This window comes from Rhinolophus sinicus, chromosome 1, assembly GCF_057876585.1.
Source record: "Rhinolophus sinicus isolate RSI-liver-muscle chromosome 1, RSI-T2T, whole genome shotgun sequence".
Taxonomy (NCBI): Eukaryota; Metazoa; Chordata; class Mammalia; order Chiroptera; family Rhinolophidae; genus Rhinolophus; species Rhinolophus sinicus.
The window spans coordinates 29505131-29524238 of NC_142501.1; the positions used below are offsets into that span (position 1 = coordinate 29505131).

General features: G+C 40.9%; 1 protein-coding gene across 2 annotated transcripts in view; it reads left to right on the plus strand.

Moving 5' to 3' along the window:
* Window positions 1–14668, plus strand: part of APOLD1 (apolipoprotein L domain containing 1) — a 40476-nt gene extending 25808 nt beyond the window's left edge. The window contains exons 5-8 of one of the 2 annotated variants that reach the window (XM_019744790.3): window positions 3999–4133; window positions 7911–7978; window positions 9377–9559; window positions 10876–14668. In XM_019744790.3, coding sequence (XP_019600349.3) covers window positions 10879–11619 — 741 coding nt within the window. In that variant the 5' untranslated portion in view covers window positions 3999–4133; window positions 7911–7978; window positions 9377–9559; window positions 10876–10878 and the 3' untranslated portion in view covers window positions 11620–14668. The remainder of the gene's footprint in view (window positions 1–3998; window positions 4134–7910; window positions 7979–9376; window positions 9560–10875) is intronic. The other variant, XM_019744795.3, reaches the window with a different exon arrangement.
* The last annotated feature ends 4440 nt before the right edge of the window (window positions 14669–19108 follow it).

A 19108-nucleotide genomic window follows, 5' to 3' on the forward strand; every position in this document is an offset into this window, starting at 1 on the left:
CCCAAACAGGAGCTCTGTACCCATTAAACAAAAGCTTCCTGTTTCTTCCTCCCAATAGTCCCTGGTAACCACTATTCTACTTTCTTTCTATGAATTTGCCTAGTTAAGATACCTCATTTAAAAGGAATCAGACAGCATTTGCCTTTCTACAGCTGTTTTTTAACTGAGTAAAACCTTCTCTAAAACAAGATAACTATTAAAAAAAAAATCCAGTAATTGTTGCCCACACCATCATCTCCAAGGAAATTCGAAGAGATTGGACCCTGAACTCATATTTCCAGGCAACAAGGCTCAGTGAAGAATTAGCCCCGGGCTCCTGCTTCTCACCCACTCTTTCAATAGTAATGATTTACTTCACTTATTACTGAAAAATAAAGCACAAATTAGAAAACTGCACAGGACAAATTATTATAATGAGAACATATTTGTAACCACCACCCAGGTCAAGAAGTAGAATCTTGTTAGCCACCCCAGAAGCCCCTCTGTGTGTCCTATTCCCCATCTCAACTCTCTTCCTTCCTCCAAAGTAACCACTCTCTTGACTTTCTTGAACCACTTTATAGAGATGTAATTCACACACCATACAATTCACTTATTTAAAGAGTATAATTCAATGGTTTTAGTGTATTCACAGAGTTGTGCAAACCTCTCCTGCCTTTTATAGCTCTTCCTTGCTCCTAGTGGTAAAGTTCATAGAGGAAAGGCAGGATAAATCCTTGCTCTGTCCTTTTATTTACCAGTTTCCAAGATATTGCATTAGTTTCCTTCTATCCTCCAAAAGTGACCGGTTAGTTGGGGGGGTGCGGGGAAGGTTTGTTTTCTGGATTTAAAAAAACCCATTATGAACTCATGGTTTTATATATGTTTGATGGATTTCAATTCATTGCAATTATTTTCCTTGGTGAAGCTCTAATTGTCCCGCTATCTACCCAGCATTGCCTCGTGGGTCACTTTGACACAACTCTAGTTGTCTTGGATAACTTCCTTGCTATCTGGTATGATGAGCTGATATAAAGCCTACACAGCCTTTAGCAATTTAAACAATGTGGTATTGATGTAGGAATGGACAAATAAATTAATAGAAATATGGGGACTTAGTAAGTCATAAGGTTATACGGTGGACATCTGTTTTTTGTTTTGTTTTGTTTTGTTTTGTTTTTTGCTGTCAGCACTTATTGTACTTTCTACAAGGAATAGTTTTCCAGAATTTATTTTGGATACTACGCCTCATTCATTCAGTTTATTGAGAGGGACTGACCCCATCATTAGCTCTAGTTGCTGCCTCGATCGACTTAAACGAATCAGCATATCCAGTCAGCCTGTCCACAGTGACCAGTTTAGAGATGGGCATGACCAGAGTCCATGAAAGACAAGAAGATGGGGCTTCTGGGAAAGATGTTGGGATAGTCGGCCTTCCATTTGGAAGAAGATACTAAATTTCTACTTCTTACTATTCACAAATATTAATTGAAGTGGTATTAAGAGCCTAGAAGAGTCTATTATCATTGTTATTAGAAGATACAGAAAAGCAAAAAGCCATATTGATAGATTCATAATTTGGTTACATGATGTGAGGACCACAAAACACCAGGAGTAAAATTAAAGCAAACTGAATGGAAGAAAAAGAAAATATTTGCTACATACGTAACAAGAATTAGTATCTATATCATAGTAAACCTTCTATATGTGGATAAGAAAAAAAAGCAACACAATAGAAATTTGGGCAAAAGATATGAGCAAATAATCCATATAGGAAGATATGGGCCCCAAACCACTGTAAGCATCTGAAAAGTGCTCAACCTCACTATCAAGGAAGTACATTTTAAAACTGCAGCACAATATTCCATAGTATGGAAACACTAAAGTTTAATCATTTCCCTACTGATGGAAATTTAGATTTTTAATTTATTATATTCAGTGCTCAATGCACATCTCTATCTTGCCTCCTTGAACCCACCCTCCTTTTTGAGGTATTCAGCCTTGTAAACTTAAATCTACAGTGTGATAGTCAACATCTTGGTTTCTGGGCGCCAAAGAAAAGTTATATAGTATGTGGATGTATTCTGAAACTTACCGTCAGAATGTTTTTTGGATTTTTTTGCTTAATCATGTGCTTAATCTAGTATACTTATGGACTACTGAAACTTTTCCTGGTCGGATTAGTTCAAATAGTCAGAAATTGTTCTCTTTCCTTGAAATAAAGCTGATTGAAGGATTACATTGTCTGAATAGCTGTAGGATTTAGAAATGCCCTTATAAAGACTTACTGTATTTTTTAAAAAATCCATGATTTCTTTGGATTAATGGTCTAATCTGCATGTTTTACTGGAGCTTTACTTTTTTTGTTTTTTAAAACCAGAGCCTCACTTAGCTATAGCTTGTTTGTTGCTCATTAGATGTAAGTATATTCCCGGGAAAGGAAATTGTTGACTCTCGGCCTAGGAGGGAGAGAAAATATTTCTCAAATTCAAAATATGTATGCCATTTATCAAGTTCAAAACATGTAACATTCCAATTTTAGGACTCTCTCCTACAGAAAATACCAAGTGTGTACACACACATACACACACATACCCAACGCAAGGAGGTTCAATGTAGCATTGTTTCTAATAAACAAGTCAATTGAAAATATGATAAATGTCCATCAATAATGGAATGAATAAATCAACTGAGACCTGTCAATACATTGAGTGACAGCTATGAGTCTCACCTAGGAAAAATGTCTGTATAAGAAAGGGTCCTGGCAGGAAAAAGAACACACCCCAGGTGTTTCAAGTGGCGAGATTTAAGGAAAAGTTTCCTTATAAGAGGTTGAGCAGTGTTAAGCCAACAAAGAGGAGATGGGGAGGTACCTACAGATCTGCAATGGAGGAAAGCTATTACCATTCCTACAGCTTACAGTACATAGGAGAGGACATATGTAAACTGGAGCCCAGTGAAACTTGAAACCATAGAGTCAGGGCCATCCAATGGAACTATAGCCAAAGAGGGATACAGTTACTGCAAAAGACGGAGCTGAAGTGAGGGAAAACAGGAAAGGAATACTCTGACTTCTTTCCTCTCATGCTCCAGTCTCTTGCTGGTGCTTTCCATTGGCAATCGAAAGCGTCCGGCCAGGGAGCCTGAGTGAGGCGGTCCACAGGAGTAAGCCTGCTGGGGCACAGAACAGGCCAGAGAGAAAGGGCAGAAAATGATCTATGGGGATAGAACCACAGACTCAGGACTCAAGCGCCATGTTTTCATTCTATACATAGAGATCTACCTTATAGAAACCACTGTCCTGTTTTTTCAAAGGTCATTTAACATTTTTTTTTTTTAGCATAGAAAGTAAGGGCAGAAATAAATTTTAAAGTGCTAAATTTGTAAGGAAAAAGGGTGGACTACAAAAGTTATTTTTTCACCTAATTCAAAAGCAAGTAGAGTTGAAAACCCAATAAAGAAACCATTTGTTAGAAAAAAAGCAACAACAAATAACTAGGGCAATAACAATCAACTTTCAGGGTGTTGGAAGATACACCCTTGCTTCACTATCATGTTTAATGTGAAATGACTGAATTCTTCTATTAAAAATAGGCTTTAAGCAAAGTTAAAAAGAAAAAGAAAACCAATATTCAACATTCTCTTGTCTGGAAGAGACACACTAAAAATGAAGCTGTTCAAGTTGTCTAAAAGTTGAGGGAGGGCTTAAGACTTATTATGGCTCTGTATGTACGAAACAAGCAGATGTTATAATCCAGGTTGCAGTGATTGTTGTATATGTCTGAGAACTTGAGAGATAATGACTAAGCCTGGGAAAGGGAGAGACAAAGGTGATAGTTTCCTGGTGTCCTGGTAGATAAAAGAATCTTCATGGCTACCAGAGGGGTGTGGACTCAGCTGCAGTCTTTCTGGCACCAGAGGAAAAGGCATATGGTAAAGAAGATATGCTGTAATAAGGCCCATGGGGCCAACGCTTCTATATTAATGATGTGATGTATGTTTCACCCATATCATCCCAGGTGTTCTGGTGTGCAGGTGTGCATACCTGTGGAGGAGGAAGTGGAACAAACTTAAACTGACTTCAGTTGATCACAGTGGGAGACTGAGGCAATTGAAGAGTTACCAGTGTCAGCTTTGTCCAAAAGAATAAGCAAGTAAGAGTACATTTTTTTCCAGAAAAAGAAAAACGGTGATAAATTCTCCCTTTAAAAATAAAAATCCCATTATGAAGCAGTGATTTTCAAAATTATATCCTGCTGAATTAAAAACAGGTACATTGATCAGTGAAAGAGAATAACATTTCTAGAAGTAGATGTGAACAATGGTAACAAATCAATATGACAAAGACAGCAATAATACATCTATAAAAGCGCATATTGCTATTTTATTAAAATGATCAGCCTGGAGAAGAATTAGCTACACTCCCACCATGCACTATAGTAAACTTCAGGTGGGTCAAATTAGATCGAGAGGTTTATTGTGGATGTTTTCTTTTCCTTTTCCTTTTTTCCCCCTGAGCATCAGTTTTCCTCTCCCTAATATGCCACCCCCACTATAATTTCCACTATGAAATGTTTTCTCCCTGACTATATGTACTATTGGTGGGAGGGTGAAGTTCTGGTACCATCTTTCATTTGGAAGCTGAAGGTGATTCACGCCCTTCCTTTCTTTATCCAGTACAGTCAGGGGGTGGACACTTGACCTAAGCTCAGCCAACCCAGTGGTCAGTCCTAGAACTTTGATTCTTAAGCTGACACAAGGACAGGAAAGAACAGTGGTTGGTCATTGGAATCTAAACAGGCTCTTCCAACTACAAAACAGCTGCTACCCTCCTATCTTTGGTTCTCCAGAATTTCCTTGGTCCCTTCCCATTCTCAACCATGTTCCCCCAGAATCATAGCAATAGTTTGTTTATACTAGTCAGAGTGAGATTCTTTCTACATTCATACGGGGGCACCAGAGAAATAACTGAGGAGGAAGAGAGTATATGAGATGATTGGTGGTTTCACATTCACCTTGGAATATCTCCCCTCTAAGGAAAGCACTCTGATAGATGGTCTGATGATTTTCATTTCTTCCTCTTGCCTCCCCCATGAGAGGAGTACACTTTTCTATCCCATTGATGTTGGCTTGGCCACATGACTTGATTGAACATAGAATATAAGTGGATATGATGGGTACCATATCTGAGCAGAAGTTTTAAGTATGATTTGCCAATTTTGCTTCTAAAATATGTATTTTATTTTATCTACTCCATTCTTATACCAAACTGCCAACACTGTCCTAATCCATGACAGTCTTGTTCATTTACTTCAAGAGCCTCCTAACTCTTCTCCTGGCTTTTAGCTGTGTACCTTGAAAATCCATCCTTCATACAACTGTTAGCGATGTCATATCTAACCCTGTAAGGTCATAGATTAAAAGCCTTCAATGGCTCCCTCTGCCCTACATGGCATTTGAGAACCATCATGACTCGCCTCCTACATACCTCTTCAGCCTCTTCCTTACACAGTCCCAGTTTCCCACTTTGTGCTCAGCAATACTAAACTGCCTGAAGCATCCTGGACACTCCACCGTGCCTTTGTCCATTCTGTTCATTTAGCAGGCCTTCCTCAGCCTCCTAAATTTTGTCCAAATAATTGCTATTCAATTCTCAAGGTTCAGCTCAGTATCACTGCTTCCAGAAATTCTTCCTCAGTACTTTGTGGGTATGCACTTTCCCTGGGCTTCTTTAGTGCACATACCTGTGGCACTTTGCATATTGACTTGAAATGATTTGTTCTGCATCTTTCTCTCCAATGGACTGTCATCTTCTGGAGGGCAGGGTTGGTATCTTATTCAGCTTTTTATCCTTAGAATGGAGGATAACGTCTGGCACACAGTAGGTACTCACTACATGCTCGTGGAGCTGGAATAAACCAAACAAAACTTTGAGCAGTCTCACAGCCTGCAGCTGAGATTATTACAAAGCTAATGACATTATAAATTGGTTCTTCTGGAAAGTAATATAGCAACGTGGAACCAAAACCATGAAAATACTCATTCTCCTTCATCTGGTATTTTTCCCATTTGTGAATGTTTCCCCAAAGAAATAATCCACGGGGGGGAAGTTTACACAGATGTTCCTGGCAACTCAAGTTATAATAGGGAAAAAACTGGAAGCAATCCAACTGTCTAATATGGAAATGACTAAGCAAACAATAGGATTATTACATAGCTATTAAAAATGACAAGAGGTGAGGACTGTGTCAACATAGAGAAGTGTGTATCTGCAGGAACTTTAAGTGGAAAAAAGAACACAGAGCAATGTTTAAACACTAGTGGTTAAGGATGTATGTGTACATTAACAAAGATTGTAGGCCAATCTGGAGAAAAGAAAATGGCTGGAGTTCAGTGTTCACTGGGTCTTATTTTTCCTGTGCAATTCTATGAGTTTAGGACAATAATAGTTGAGATGTCGTGCGATGTAGATATCCTGAAAGTCCTCTGCAGAATAACGGCTGTAAGTTTCCTACCAGATTGTATAGTACAAGAGATAATTTCATGCCAAATTCTCATCAAATTATTATGAAAATAATGGCATTTCTTCAAGAGAACAAAGTGCTTTTCTTTAGCTTAATTCAATAAGCAATTTGAGAGCTTAAGTATGTGCTGGAACACTTACAGTTTCATGAAATTGACAAAAACATGGGCAAAATCCTCAGATGGATATGTGTTATTACTTTAACTTCTATTTTTTTGAGTAATTGTACACATTAGGACCTATTACAAAGGAAAGTCTCAAAGACCTTTGGCCTAAACCTCACATTCATAAATTGTCTTGATTTTACACTTTTGATGTTGTCTCCTAAAGGGGTTCTATGGATAATCACTGAGCTATATTGATAAACATTAAAAGGAAAAAGTCGTCGTCATATAATGCTAAACTTGTGTCACATTGCCACTATATGACACATAATTCATTATTACACTATGAATTAGTATTTTATAAACCCCGTGGTTATCTTGTCAATAGCAAAATACTGACATTGCAAGATATACGCATATTACATTGCAATTAAAAGAATTAAACCATAAGTTTTTATATCTTATTTTAGAATTTCTTCATTTTTTGTTAATTCACCAAGAGCCTCAAAATAAGGACATGGCCCAGGCCTCTCTAGATCTCTAGGAGGTCCCGATCATCATTATCACTTCATCTTTAAAAAGTAATAGTATTAACCAGGGACCCAAAATGAATGGGTTGTTAATAACATAACTGTATGAACACCTAACTAACAAACTGCTATCTACTAGCCCTGTTGTTCCTGCTGCTGTGTAACTAGTGGTCAGAAAATTCACAGCTTCTAGAGCAGTGGTTCACAACCCAGATGCAGGTCAGAATCACACCTACATTTGCCCAGACACCACACCAGACCTCCTGATTCAGACTCACCAGGCCTGGAGTCTGGAGATCCCTGTGCTTAGAAAAGCTCTCTTCCTCTCTTCTTTGTTGCACTGTATTTCCTGTGGATCCAGGACTCAAAATTCAAGCTGGTACCGTTAATGGCATGGTTTAGCTGCATCCTGGATTTAATAGCTCTGAAGGTTAATCTGAGGGTCACCCACCATTTTCAGTGCAGTCTCTCTTAGGTAATGTGTTACAAGTGCCCCAAAAAACAAATTAGAAAAGAAGTTTGAGGGTGCTGTGTGTAGACTTCGTGTGTGTGTGTGTGTAGGGAGGAACTGCCCACATAAAATTTTTGATTAAACTATTTTCAGTTATTCTTCACATTTCTTATTGTGCTTAAATAGATGAAAGTAAATAAATGCTGTCAAAAGTGTCATGTTTGTGTCAATTTTTGTAAATAATGCGAAGTACCAAGTTTTACAGTCAGTAAAACTTCAACTAGCGCACACTGTCAAATGACTGGATTCTTTTTGCTCCATAGAGAAACAAATATGAAGCAAATTGGTATACAACACAGAGAAAAACAAATTCCTCAGAATATGGCATGAGGTGAGTACACATGCTGTCCATTCTCCTATACCTTCTACTTTCTCATCCTAGCTCTGTTCTATGATTACTGATGCTCTAAAGATGATGACCCTCTCTGTATCCCAGCAAATGCCTCATCCATGAAATAAAGATTTAATTGTATCCATCTAAACCCAACATACACATGTCCGGGGAAGTTGGAAGAGCATATGGGAACCGAAGAATCAGGGTACGGTCCCTCCTGGCCCACAGCCTCCCCACCCTCAGTTCTGGCTTACATCCCATTTGGAATGATTATGTCTGTGGGGACAGAGAAAGATATTTTCCCACCTCTTACTTCAAAAGTGCAGGTAATATTGAAGGCATCTTGACTAAGGTTATATTTATTCTTTGAGGAGTTATAACCAGAACATTTGGACTTGGACCAAATTCAGAAAAATCAGGTTCAAAAGGACCATGGTTGTGAGTAGTAGCAAATGGCCTGTGTTGATAAATACAAAGTACAGTTATAAAGGTGGGGAAGTTAATTGTGTTTCAGAAAGATATGGCTGTTAAGACTTTCCAGGTGAACCAGAGAGTTGAGACAATAATTATTTAAGTGAGAAACAAATTTGGCCTTCCTTATTTGAATGTAGTGTTAAAAGGATGATGTATTTGGGATCCTGTGGTCAGAGGCTTCCAGGCTGAGCTCCAGCTACCTATGTGTATGCCCCAGAAAGCATCCACAAACGCTGTACTCCTTTTTCCCTCCTGAATTATTCAGAGAACTGCCCACGCTTCATTAACCTGGGGATAGAATCCGTTCATTTAACTGTTGCATGGGCTACAATTGCTACTTAAATGAAAACCCGGGAAGGCGAATCCCGGCTGCTGTTGAAAGTGTATAATTAGCTCCCTGTGCAGCCTGACCCCACAGATTTTTCTGACGTATTTGGCCTGCAGTGTGCCCTTTCTGAGACCTCCAAAATCTTCTCTCAGCTGGAGATGCCCCAAACTGCACGCAGCACTTCCTGTGGGTGTGGCCTTTCTGGGTTTTTTAAGGCTTCATGCTGATTGGATCACATGTTTCAACCACTTAAAGATTCACAATGCTTTTTAAAATACAGGAGTGGACTTAAGTAACTATGTCAAACATAAGAGTTGTCCCCTGCCCGTCCCCTTTTTCTTTAAAAAAAAAAAAAAAGACTTTATAATGGTGGCCTCTCAAGAAACACTATAATTGGTCAGCCTGGGGTGCCTTTGATGCCCTCCCAGATAACGTCATTAGCTATTCTCAGGAGAGGAAAGGCAGGGTATACCCCCTGGGAGAATGACAACACTTGTTTCAAGTTGGGGAAGAGCCTGCAGTTCTTTTCCTGCGTTTGGGGGAAAGCAACAATGTTCATTTCCTAAATACGGGATGTACTGTGTGCTTGGCAGGTCATTTTCCACCATGTCACATCCTTCTGGATGAAGGCAGCAGGAGCCAGGACAGGAAATGGCAAATTCTCAGAATGAGACAAGGCTTTCCCAGGGCAGTCATTGGTTCTCTGAAACTATAAAGCATGCTCATCCAGAAACAGCCTCAGATTTCTCTTTCCTGGAGATAGCCAAAAGTGAGTGGTAAGTGGGGAGCCTAAAGGGATATTATCTGAAAAATAGCTATTGGACTTGTAATAATGGGTTATATATGTACATATATCCTTGGTCCATGAGATATTTTGAGTGACTTTTTCTCATTTTGCTAAGAGATGTCTTTACTTGGAAATTTATTACTGGTGGGTGGAATTTTGTAGGCATGCAAGTAAAATTAAGACCTAGAAGTCAGTAGACCAAGATTCTAGACTGGGCTCTGTGAAAAATCAACTACATCTAAAACTGGTCTGTGTTTCAATTTCCTCATCTTTCAAGTGAGAATAATTTCTGCTCTGATATCTCACAAGATTGAAATGCTCTATTTCCATGGCTTATTTGCCACTTTTAAGAAGTTCCTATTAATGATAAGTACAGTAGATATGAAGATGGGAATTTTTGGCAACTAGGAAGGATGTACTTTTATCCAAGGATATATAGTTTTCTTTGTTAGTCATCTGCAATTGGCTTCAATTGAACTTGGTACAAGGTAGCCCTCGATGAGTTGTTAAACAAAAAAATTGGAGCCACTTTATTTTATTCAACTGTTACTCATTTTTAAAAGGAAGCTTTCTTAATAAAGACAGTGATATTAATTTAATATAATTTAGTTTTAATTAAGCACCCATCAAAGAGTGAGACCTGATGAGCTTGAGTTTGAATAAATAGTGCAAACCACATTTTAGGCTTAATTCTAAGATAAGAGCCTGAAAGAATAACAGGTAGAAGGGTTGCTTCAGGCAAGCATCTAACTTAGATTAGTTTCTTACATTTGATAGACAATGTGAGTTTTGAGTTTTTGGTGACATATTTTTCACTCATCAGTGAGGGGGAAAAACTGTATTGCAAAACTGTTAAGATCCAAGTCTTCATGTCACAAAAGGACTTTGTAAACGGGTCCAACCTACCACTTGTAGTGTTATCTTTCAAATAGAGCAGAGGCCTGAGTATTGCAGTAGCTTTCTAACATCACCACTCTCTCCTCCCTGAGTTTACATCTTATTTAACATGTAGTTAATAAAGTCCATCCTTAGCGTTCTCTGGGAGAAAAGCAGAGGATAGCAATATTCTTATTTGCACATGTGGATTTAAGGTCCTGAAAATTTGTGAAAGTTGTCCCAGCTTACAGAACTGATCTTTGAGAACTTGACACATGACTCACTGGAAAATGACCCGTTTCCCCTTGTGTGAAAGTAGCTGTTATATTTAACTTTTGCCAACTCCCCGCTTGCGTAGGCGAACCCGCGGGCGGGAGCCACCATTAAGCACGGAGACTGCGGGCTAACTGCGTGTCTGTGTCCCTGCAGGGCATGGAGGCGCCGGCGGCCTGGGAGCTGCAGGGCACCGAAGCGCTGCGGCGCTTCCACGGTCTGTTGCTGGACCGCCGGGGCCGACTGCACGGCCAGCTGCTGCGCCTGCGCGAGGTGGCCCGGCGTCTCGAGCGCCTCCGCAGGCGCTCCCTGGCGGCGAACGTGGCGGGCAGCTCGCTGAGCGCGGTGGGCGCCGTCACCGCCATCGTGGGGCTCTCGCTCAGCCCGGTCACCCTGGGGGTCTCGCTCCTGGCATCGGCTGTGGGGCTGGGGGTGGCCACCGCCGGAGGGGCAGTCACCATCACGTCTGACCTCTCCCTGATCTTCTGCAACTCCCGGGAGGTGCGGAGGGTGCAGGAGATCGCCGCCACCTGCCAGGACCAGATGCGTGAGCTCCTAAGCTGCCTCGAGTTCTTCTGCCGCTGGCAGGGCTGCGGGGACCGCCAGCTGCTGCAGTGCGGCAGGAACGCCTCCATCGCTCTGTACAACTCCGTCTACTTCGTTGTCTTCTTCGGCTCACGTGGCTTCCTCATCCCCAGGCAGGCCGAGGGGGCCACCAAGGTTAGCCAGGCCGTGCTGAAGGCCAAGATTCAGAAACTGGCAGAGAGCCTGGAGTCCTGCACGGGGGCTCTGGATGAACTCAGTGAGCAGCTGGAGTCCAGAGTGCAGTTCTGCACGAAGTCCAGCCGTGGCCACCACCTAAAGACCTCTGCTGACCAGCTCTCAGCGCTGTTTTTCTGAGAACATCCTTTCCCCTAATGACCGAGGCCAGAAACCATCCCCGTGGGATGCTCCAGATTTGTAGGTCCCTCAGGAAAACACCAAGCTGCGTTAGGAGCTGAATGCAAAGGATGAGAAAAACTTTTCTTGAAGTGTGTGTATGGGGGGGAGGGGTCCTCACGTCCCTACTTTTCCCATCACTGTGACATCCTGCCTGGGGTTGAGTGCTAGGGACTTTTTACTTGCCCTATCCTAGTAGGATATGTGACCTGAAAACTAGTTTTCCTGTATCAAAACCATTCAGGCTTCACATCATTGGGCACTCCTGTTTTAAGTTCGTGTGTGATCCCTGCCCCCGTGCCCTTGGTTTGAGCCAAGGCTGGAGAGGGTGTGCAGACATGGCCAAGTCCTGATCCTCTCCAAGCCCCACTAGGCTCTGAGGTCCACGGAATGCCTGTGAAAGGAGATATTAACTTTAAAACCTTTCTTCTAGAGTTTCTGAGTATGAAAACCTCCAGAGTCCAGAGCAAGCAATCTCTGAACAGTGTAGGAGGGTTCAGGACCCATGAGAGGCCCCTCTGCTGACATGTTGTCCCCACTTCTCAGCTTATGCACTCACAGGTCCAGCCTAGGCATAGTGTGGACCTCCCTGGATGGCTTCATGTCCAGACCTCCAGGTTATCTGAGGTGGTAAACCAACCAAGCAGTCAACTAAGTGCTGCTCCTTTGCAGGAAGAAGCTGAGGAAAGGAAGATGAAGTGACTAATAGCCTCCTTTACTGACAGCGTAGTGTAGAGAAGAAAGCAATGGTGTTGAGTTAGACAGTCCTGGGTTTATTACAGACTTCTTCACTACTGTGTGATCTTAGCCACTTAATCTCTCTGAGACTTGGCTTCCTGGTCTGTAAAACAGATGCTAAAACCTCATCCTGTTGTATTATGTGAGATCAAGGGCCTAGTCCAATGTCCGGCTCACAAAGAATGGCCGCTGACAGCATTAGCATCACCTGGGAACTTGTTAGGAAGCCAGATTCTTGGGCTCAACCCCTCACTTACGGAATCAGAAACTGCAGGTGGGGCCCAGCAAACTGTATTTAAACAAGGCCACAGGGTGATTCTGATGCCTACTAAAGTTTGAAAACCACTGCAACAGATGTTAGTTTCTGATCCCCTCAATGAGCTTTCACGAAGTCTCATGCCCTCTCTAGGAGCTCCATGGTCTTCAGAGTCATTCACTGAAGGTCAAGAACAGACTGTGTCCCAGAAGTAAAAGAAGAATGTGTGTGCACACTGGTCATTGCATCCTGAGGCACTTTCCCATCAGGTGAACTAAGGGATGTAACATAATAAGCCCTTTAGAGGGCAGTGTTGCCCACTCATTGTATTATAGAAACTGGTACAGAAAGGAATGTGAATTTACTGGAAATTGACCTTTATTCTTTGAAAACTGCCGTGCCATGTATTTTTTAATTTATTTTAAGTTTTTTTTATTTAACTACTGTTTATTATTTGCATTTAATTTTATTTAATCATCATATTTAGAAAATAATAGGAATTGCAAGTTTCTGAATGGGAGACTACTGAGGCTCTTTTCAGATAAGGCTGAGTTTGACTTTCTGAGGCCAGGCATGAGCTGGAAATAGCATCGCTCTTCTGGAATAAGTCTCTCTCCTTTCCACGTGAAGTACATGTGGGAAGTCCTGAATAGAGAGACCAGGAAACGAGTTTAAGCTTCTAAATGGAGGCTTGACTTCAGGGATACAGAAATGATGCAAGTATATTTAACCTGAAGGTACTTTGCCAATAGATAACACTTGACCTGAAAAGAGAACCTATTTAGTTCAGGGGGAAAAACCCAACTGGGGCATGTGAAGGAAGCACTTAGACCTTGGAAGCCTGATGTCCTGTGAAGTTGTGTCTTATGGGTGATAGACAAAATAGCTTGTGTTATAGTGGCGATGTGTCATGTTTTCACTTTGAGAAGTATAAGAAATCTGTAAGCTGTCTCTGAGAAAATACTTATAATTTCCTCAATTTCTGTTCCTACCACTGTAATGTTGAAAGATATGTTGCAAAGTCTTTGGGGCCACACACGCAAAACTTGGCTGTATTATTTAATTATTTAATATGCTTTGAATTTTGCCAGTTTCCTTTCATGCTTCCCAATGATGGCAGTGTGTCTGAGGAAGTATGACTTCAGTCCTAGGGGAGGGGTTAGTAGTTCTATATTTTAATTTTTCCTATAAATTGCAACCAATCGATATCCTGGTTTATTTTGAAGTTGGTACTGGTTTCTTTTTAAACTGGTGTCATTTCCTAGACTGCCTTGCATTTTAGATCATCAGAATGTACTTCACATTGTCGTTTGAGTTATGTCATAAAGGTACAACCACTCCTTAACTCCATCTTTTATTAATGCTTAAGTTAGAATTATATTCTTCCAACGCCTGAGCTGTTCCCTAGAAATAAACTGGGTACTTTAGGCAGCAGCAGCAGCAGCAGCAAACATTTCCTGTCATTAGGATACTTGAGTGTCTCAAAGTCCTAAACTCCTGAAGTTATTTCAGTGGCCGACTTTATATCTAAGGAAGAGTGCCTTTGGAACAATATTTTGCACATAATAGGAGCTCAATAAGTGCATCTGAATAATTTAATGAACTGCTTAGCTATATTTATAGGAATTTATTGATAATGGACTATCCATCCTCTTACGTGTCTTTTATTAGGACTGGTGCCTCTACCAGGATTGGTGCGTCTACTCAGGCCTAGAGACAAATCTTTCTTTCTTTCTTTTGTGGGAATGTGAATAAGGCTTTCCTTAAGGCTTTCATCCTATAAACAAACAGATTAAAATGGTATGTTGTAAAGGAAGAAGGGAGAAGGGTATTTAGATCATAAGTGTATTTTAGACAAATGTCTGAGTTTGAGAAATAAATATGTTTGTACTAAAGGTTTAAGTGCTTCTGTTAATTTCTGGGGTTTATAATTGTTTGGATTGTTTTCTTTCTCAATAAATGAGATTTATTTGGTTCTACACTTCAAGGATTCAATAAAAACTAGTTACATTGTGCTCTGTTTTAAAAAGTAATCCTTAGCAAACAGTTCTGATCCTAACTGCTTCTATGCATTTGCCCTCAGGCACCTGTCATTTCCAATATTGTAAATGTCAAAGTCAAAAATATTTACCGGGAGATTAAAGAGAGAGAAGAGTGGTGTAGAAGCCACTCTAGATCAGATATGTCAAACAATCAGTTAACTTGATATATTTCTCATTCAATACCATGGTGTGAAAAGAAAGTAGAGGGAATTGAGACATTAAGATAAAGACATTGTGCAGCGATAAATAGGGATACAGTTAAATGCAGCAATTTTTGAATTCCACACTTTTTCCCACTGTAGCAAAATTAGTTCTTTCCCTTTGTTGAAATAAATTGCCCATTTCTCAGACTTTTTGATCTTTCTGTAATTAATTCCCTAATCTCATGTTTGCCTGTGTATGAATTAGCAACTTAAAAAAGGGCAGATGTTTAATTATTTTTACTTAGAATATTCTGTATCTAACTGTACAAATCAATTTTTAAAAAGCAATCAACTCATATACAGGAACACTCTTACTACCTAGAAATCAGAGTTCCAGCAGTTTCAAAACCTAGCATAATTACAACCTGGGAAGTAATCAAAAGGAAACCTAGAATCAGCCAAATTAGCCTTCACAAAACCTAGAGAGAGGCAGACAGAAAGGGTGAGGGGCAACATCTATATTAGGAAGGGAAAATTTTCCCAGAAACCTCTAGGGAACTTTACCTTGCAAGTCACTGATCTTTACCACCACGCAAGGCAGGCTGGGAAATGAGCTAATTTTTAGCTTAGAATTGGCTGATCCCAGTATACCTAGGATTCTGTTTGTAAGGAAGAAAAGGAAGGTAGACATTGGGGAGGGGGTCCAGCAATCCAAAAACAGGGCCTATAGTGGTTGGTCTAGTCTGTTAAGAACTGCTGCTCTCAGGTGATCTCCCTGTCTGAGTGCCAGCCTCTGAGTCTCCACCTTGGAAACAGCCCTGGGTCCGGATGTGGCACTGTTAATGAGTGTGCAACCAAAAAAAAAAAAAAAGGCTGTTGGCAGGATGGTGACTGTTTGCAAAGGCCAGCCACAAACTGGAATCCTATTTTTGCTGAAGCATATGTATTCCTGTCATAACAAGTATCCTTTTAGTTAATTGCAATAAATCTCTCCTTGTTGAGTTGACAGGAGTTAGGATGTTACTTTTTGCTCCTGGCAAATTCATAAGAAAGTAAACCCTGCTGTGGTCTGGAGTAGGACAAAGAGTGAGCCTTAAGATATGGAAATAATCCCTTAGTAACCAGAGAGTTGTTAGGAGAGGGGAAATCATGCTGATGAAGCAAGGCCCCTCTAGGGGCCAGGAAGGAACTTTAGGGACCCTCAGCACCCCCAATCCTGACTGGCATTAGCATTAGATTGTGGAAACAAGGCTCTCCAATGTGGTCTTGACTGCAGAGGTACAGCTTGTCTATACGAAGCTACACCTGCAGAGAATGATGTTTAATCCCATTTTCATTTCCATTGTAACACGAGGGATGGGAGTGCAGGCAGATCTGCCATCTGATTTGCCCAGAACTTTAGCAATGAGTCACAGCCAAAGCCTCTGCCTCCCAACACACAGGAACAGTCATAGCATGACCTATTCCAGCATTTGTGTGGATACAGTTGCCAAGTTTACCAACATGGTTGTAATTAGGAGAAGGGTTTTGTATAGCTGGAGTTGGCGAGGGACACTGATGTCTAAAACCTTTCTTTTAGGCTAAAAAGTTATTTTTCCACGTTCCATGGTTGATATGCAGACATCTGCTCTGTCTTCACCTTGTTATTAAAACTGCACTGTCAAAATGCCATTGAGGAACAATACTTAGTTCAGTGCTTACATAAAACGACATTTAAATGAACATAGAAAATAAATGTAGATATTTAATGATAATAATAATAGCTAACATTTACTGAAAATGTATTAGGTACTATTCCAAGTACAATTTCACATGTATTATCACATTTACAAAAATCTCATAAGGGGGACTCTATAATTGCTCCATATTATTAAAGAAAATAAGGAACTGAGAGGTCACACAGCTAGCAAGAGCTGTCCCAGGATTTGAGTCCTGGCTGCCTGACCCCAGAGTTATGCTCTTAGCTCTTGTGAGAGTAAGTTATTTTCCAACGTAAAATAATAGCTCATGAAAGTGACGGCATTAATAACACACTGAGAAATTCATTCATTTATTCATTCACTCATCCAGAAAACATTTATGGAGTACTCACTCATCTTGTCCCGCCTGTTGTCATTTGTGTGTGATACAGACAGGGGTCAGATCTTATGAGCCTAACAATCTAGTAATCTAGATAGGGTAATCGTATACCAGTAGGTTAACCAATAAGAAATTAAAATGTAGTCTTACAGATGGCTAGTATTTGCAAAACAACAATGGGGGTGCGATTTGAAAACGATCAAACTTCAGCTTTGATTAGAAAAATTTGTGCGCAGATATTTCGTAGTGCTGCCCAGATACCCTAAACATGGCAAGATTCGTGTGAACAAAGCACCTGGGATGGAAAGACATGACGAAATAGAACTTTTCGTTAGCTGCTGATATGCTTAGGAATGAAGGTATCGACAGCGGTCACACAACATGAATAAAGGAATTACTGGCTCAACAGGCCTTTCCAGATCTTGAATGAAAACCTCTGAAAATGAAACTTCTTAAGGTGATTCCATCGAAACTACCACTGAACCTGCTCTTGGGTTTTCTTCTTGTTAGGGGTGTGTCAATTTCAGTATGACAGCTATGCGCTAAAACTGCTGGAGACTTGTCAGTGACGAGACAGGTGTGAGTAGGAGTAAGACGTTAGGTATCAAACAACTATTCAAAATAATAATGCTTTGTCTGTGGATGATTTGTGTTTAACATTGTTACCTGAGCTTTTGCATACTTAACCCTGGGAATCGTTGGACTCTGATTCTTTCTAACTTCTCTGTAGGCATTTGATATTGTTGACTCCCCAATTCTGAAAAACACTTTTCTCTCTTGAATTCCATGATCTCAGCCTTTCTTGTTTGTCTCTTGAGAGCTTTTCTTCCTCCTCCATCCCTAAACTGCACGCGTTCCCTGAGCCTCGGACCCCGGTGGCTTTCCCTCTCACCTCCTGTACATAGTCCTTCAGGGAGCCTGTCTCGTCCATTCCCAGTGTCTTGGCAATCCTGGGTTGGATGTTGCTATGGATGAGACCAGCGCTAAAGCATTCTCTTAGGTCAGTTTCAGTTTGTTGGGTTTTAGATGAGATGAAAACAAAGGTGACGATCCCTGACTGAGTAAAGCAGGTTGCAGGGAGCCTGTACAAAAAAGAAAGTCTTGCTGTGTTCCTCCCACCCCTACCCCCTCATTGGAGCGCTACATTTGATTTCAGCCAGATGTGTTCTTGCTCTTATCAGAATCTCTAAGAGCAATCTGCTTGTGTCTCTTATACAGACTTAACACATGATACCCTTTATCAGAGATGTTTGTGTCTACCCCAAGGCTCTTAAGGGCAGAAACGATATCTCAGTTATCATTAAGCCTGCCCATGGTGTTTTTTCAGCCCGCGCTGCAGGAGATGCTCCATAAGCATTGAATGAATGGACAAATGGACACGTACTCTTGATCCCCAGGGATATACTGGCATTGCATCCAAGCACATCTAAAGCTAAAAGTATGCTCTTTCTCTGCAAATCTCGCCCCGTTTCAGAACCCATCTGCCTCAATCAAGGTGGGCGGCATCAGTATGCCAGTGCCTCCCTTGAAATCTCATTGTTGTCTCCAAATCTTTCTGTTCTTTATTTCTCTGATAGAGCTTTGCCAACATATATAGCCTTTCCATGAAATGTCTCTCTCATGCATTTTGATCCATTCCACGGCTACCGCAACCCACCTAGGCTTTTACGCCCTAACACCTGCTACAACCGTCAAGCTGGTTTTCCTGATTCCAGGTTCTTTCTGCTCAAATTCATGTTATACTCCAATCATTGATTCATTTACATAAATCATGGATTTCCCTGTTTTCCAATCTAATGGATTGTGTGCCCTACCTAAAACTGGAATGTGAATTTGAGTACCCACCCCAGCAAAGTGCTGAATTCCTGTGGTGTTTGTGGTATTTTAACAGTGTATTATGATGGGTGCTATTGTGAAGGGCTAAGATAAACTTAATTCTGTGGTTTTAATGGAAAAGTAATGATGTAGTTTAGACATTTTACAAAAAGGGCTGAATCAGGAAGAAAATGTCCAAGGGTGGATGTAGGGGGAAGCCTTGGGATGGAAATGAAGGTGGAAAGCCGAGGGAAAGCAGCCAGAAAAGGCCAGATCAGGCCATCACTGGGTGGGTATCCTCCATGAAATCGCAGGCCTAGTGATTCTCAGTGATCGGGAGAGGAAAATGAGACCATCACACACCACCAAAGCAATCT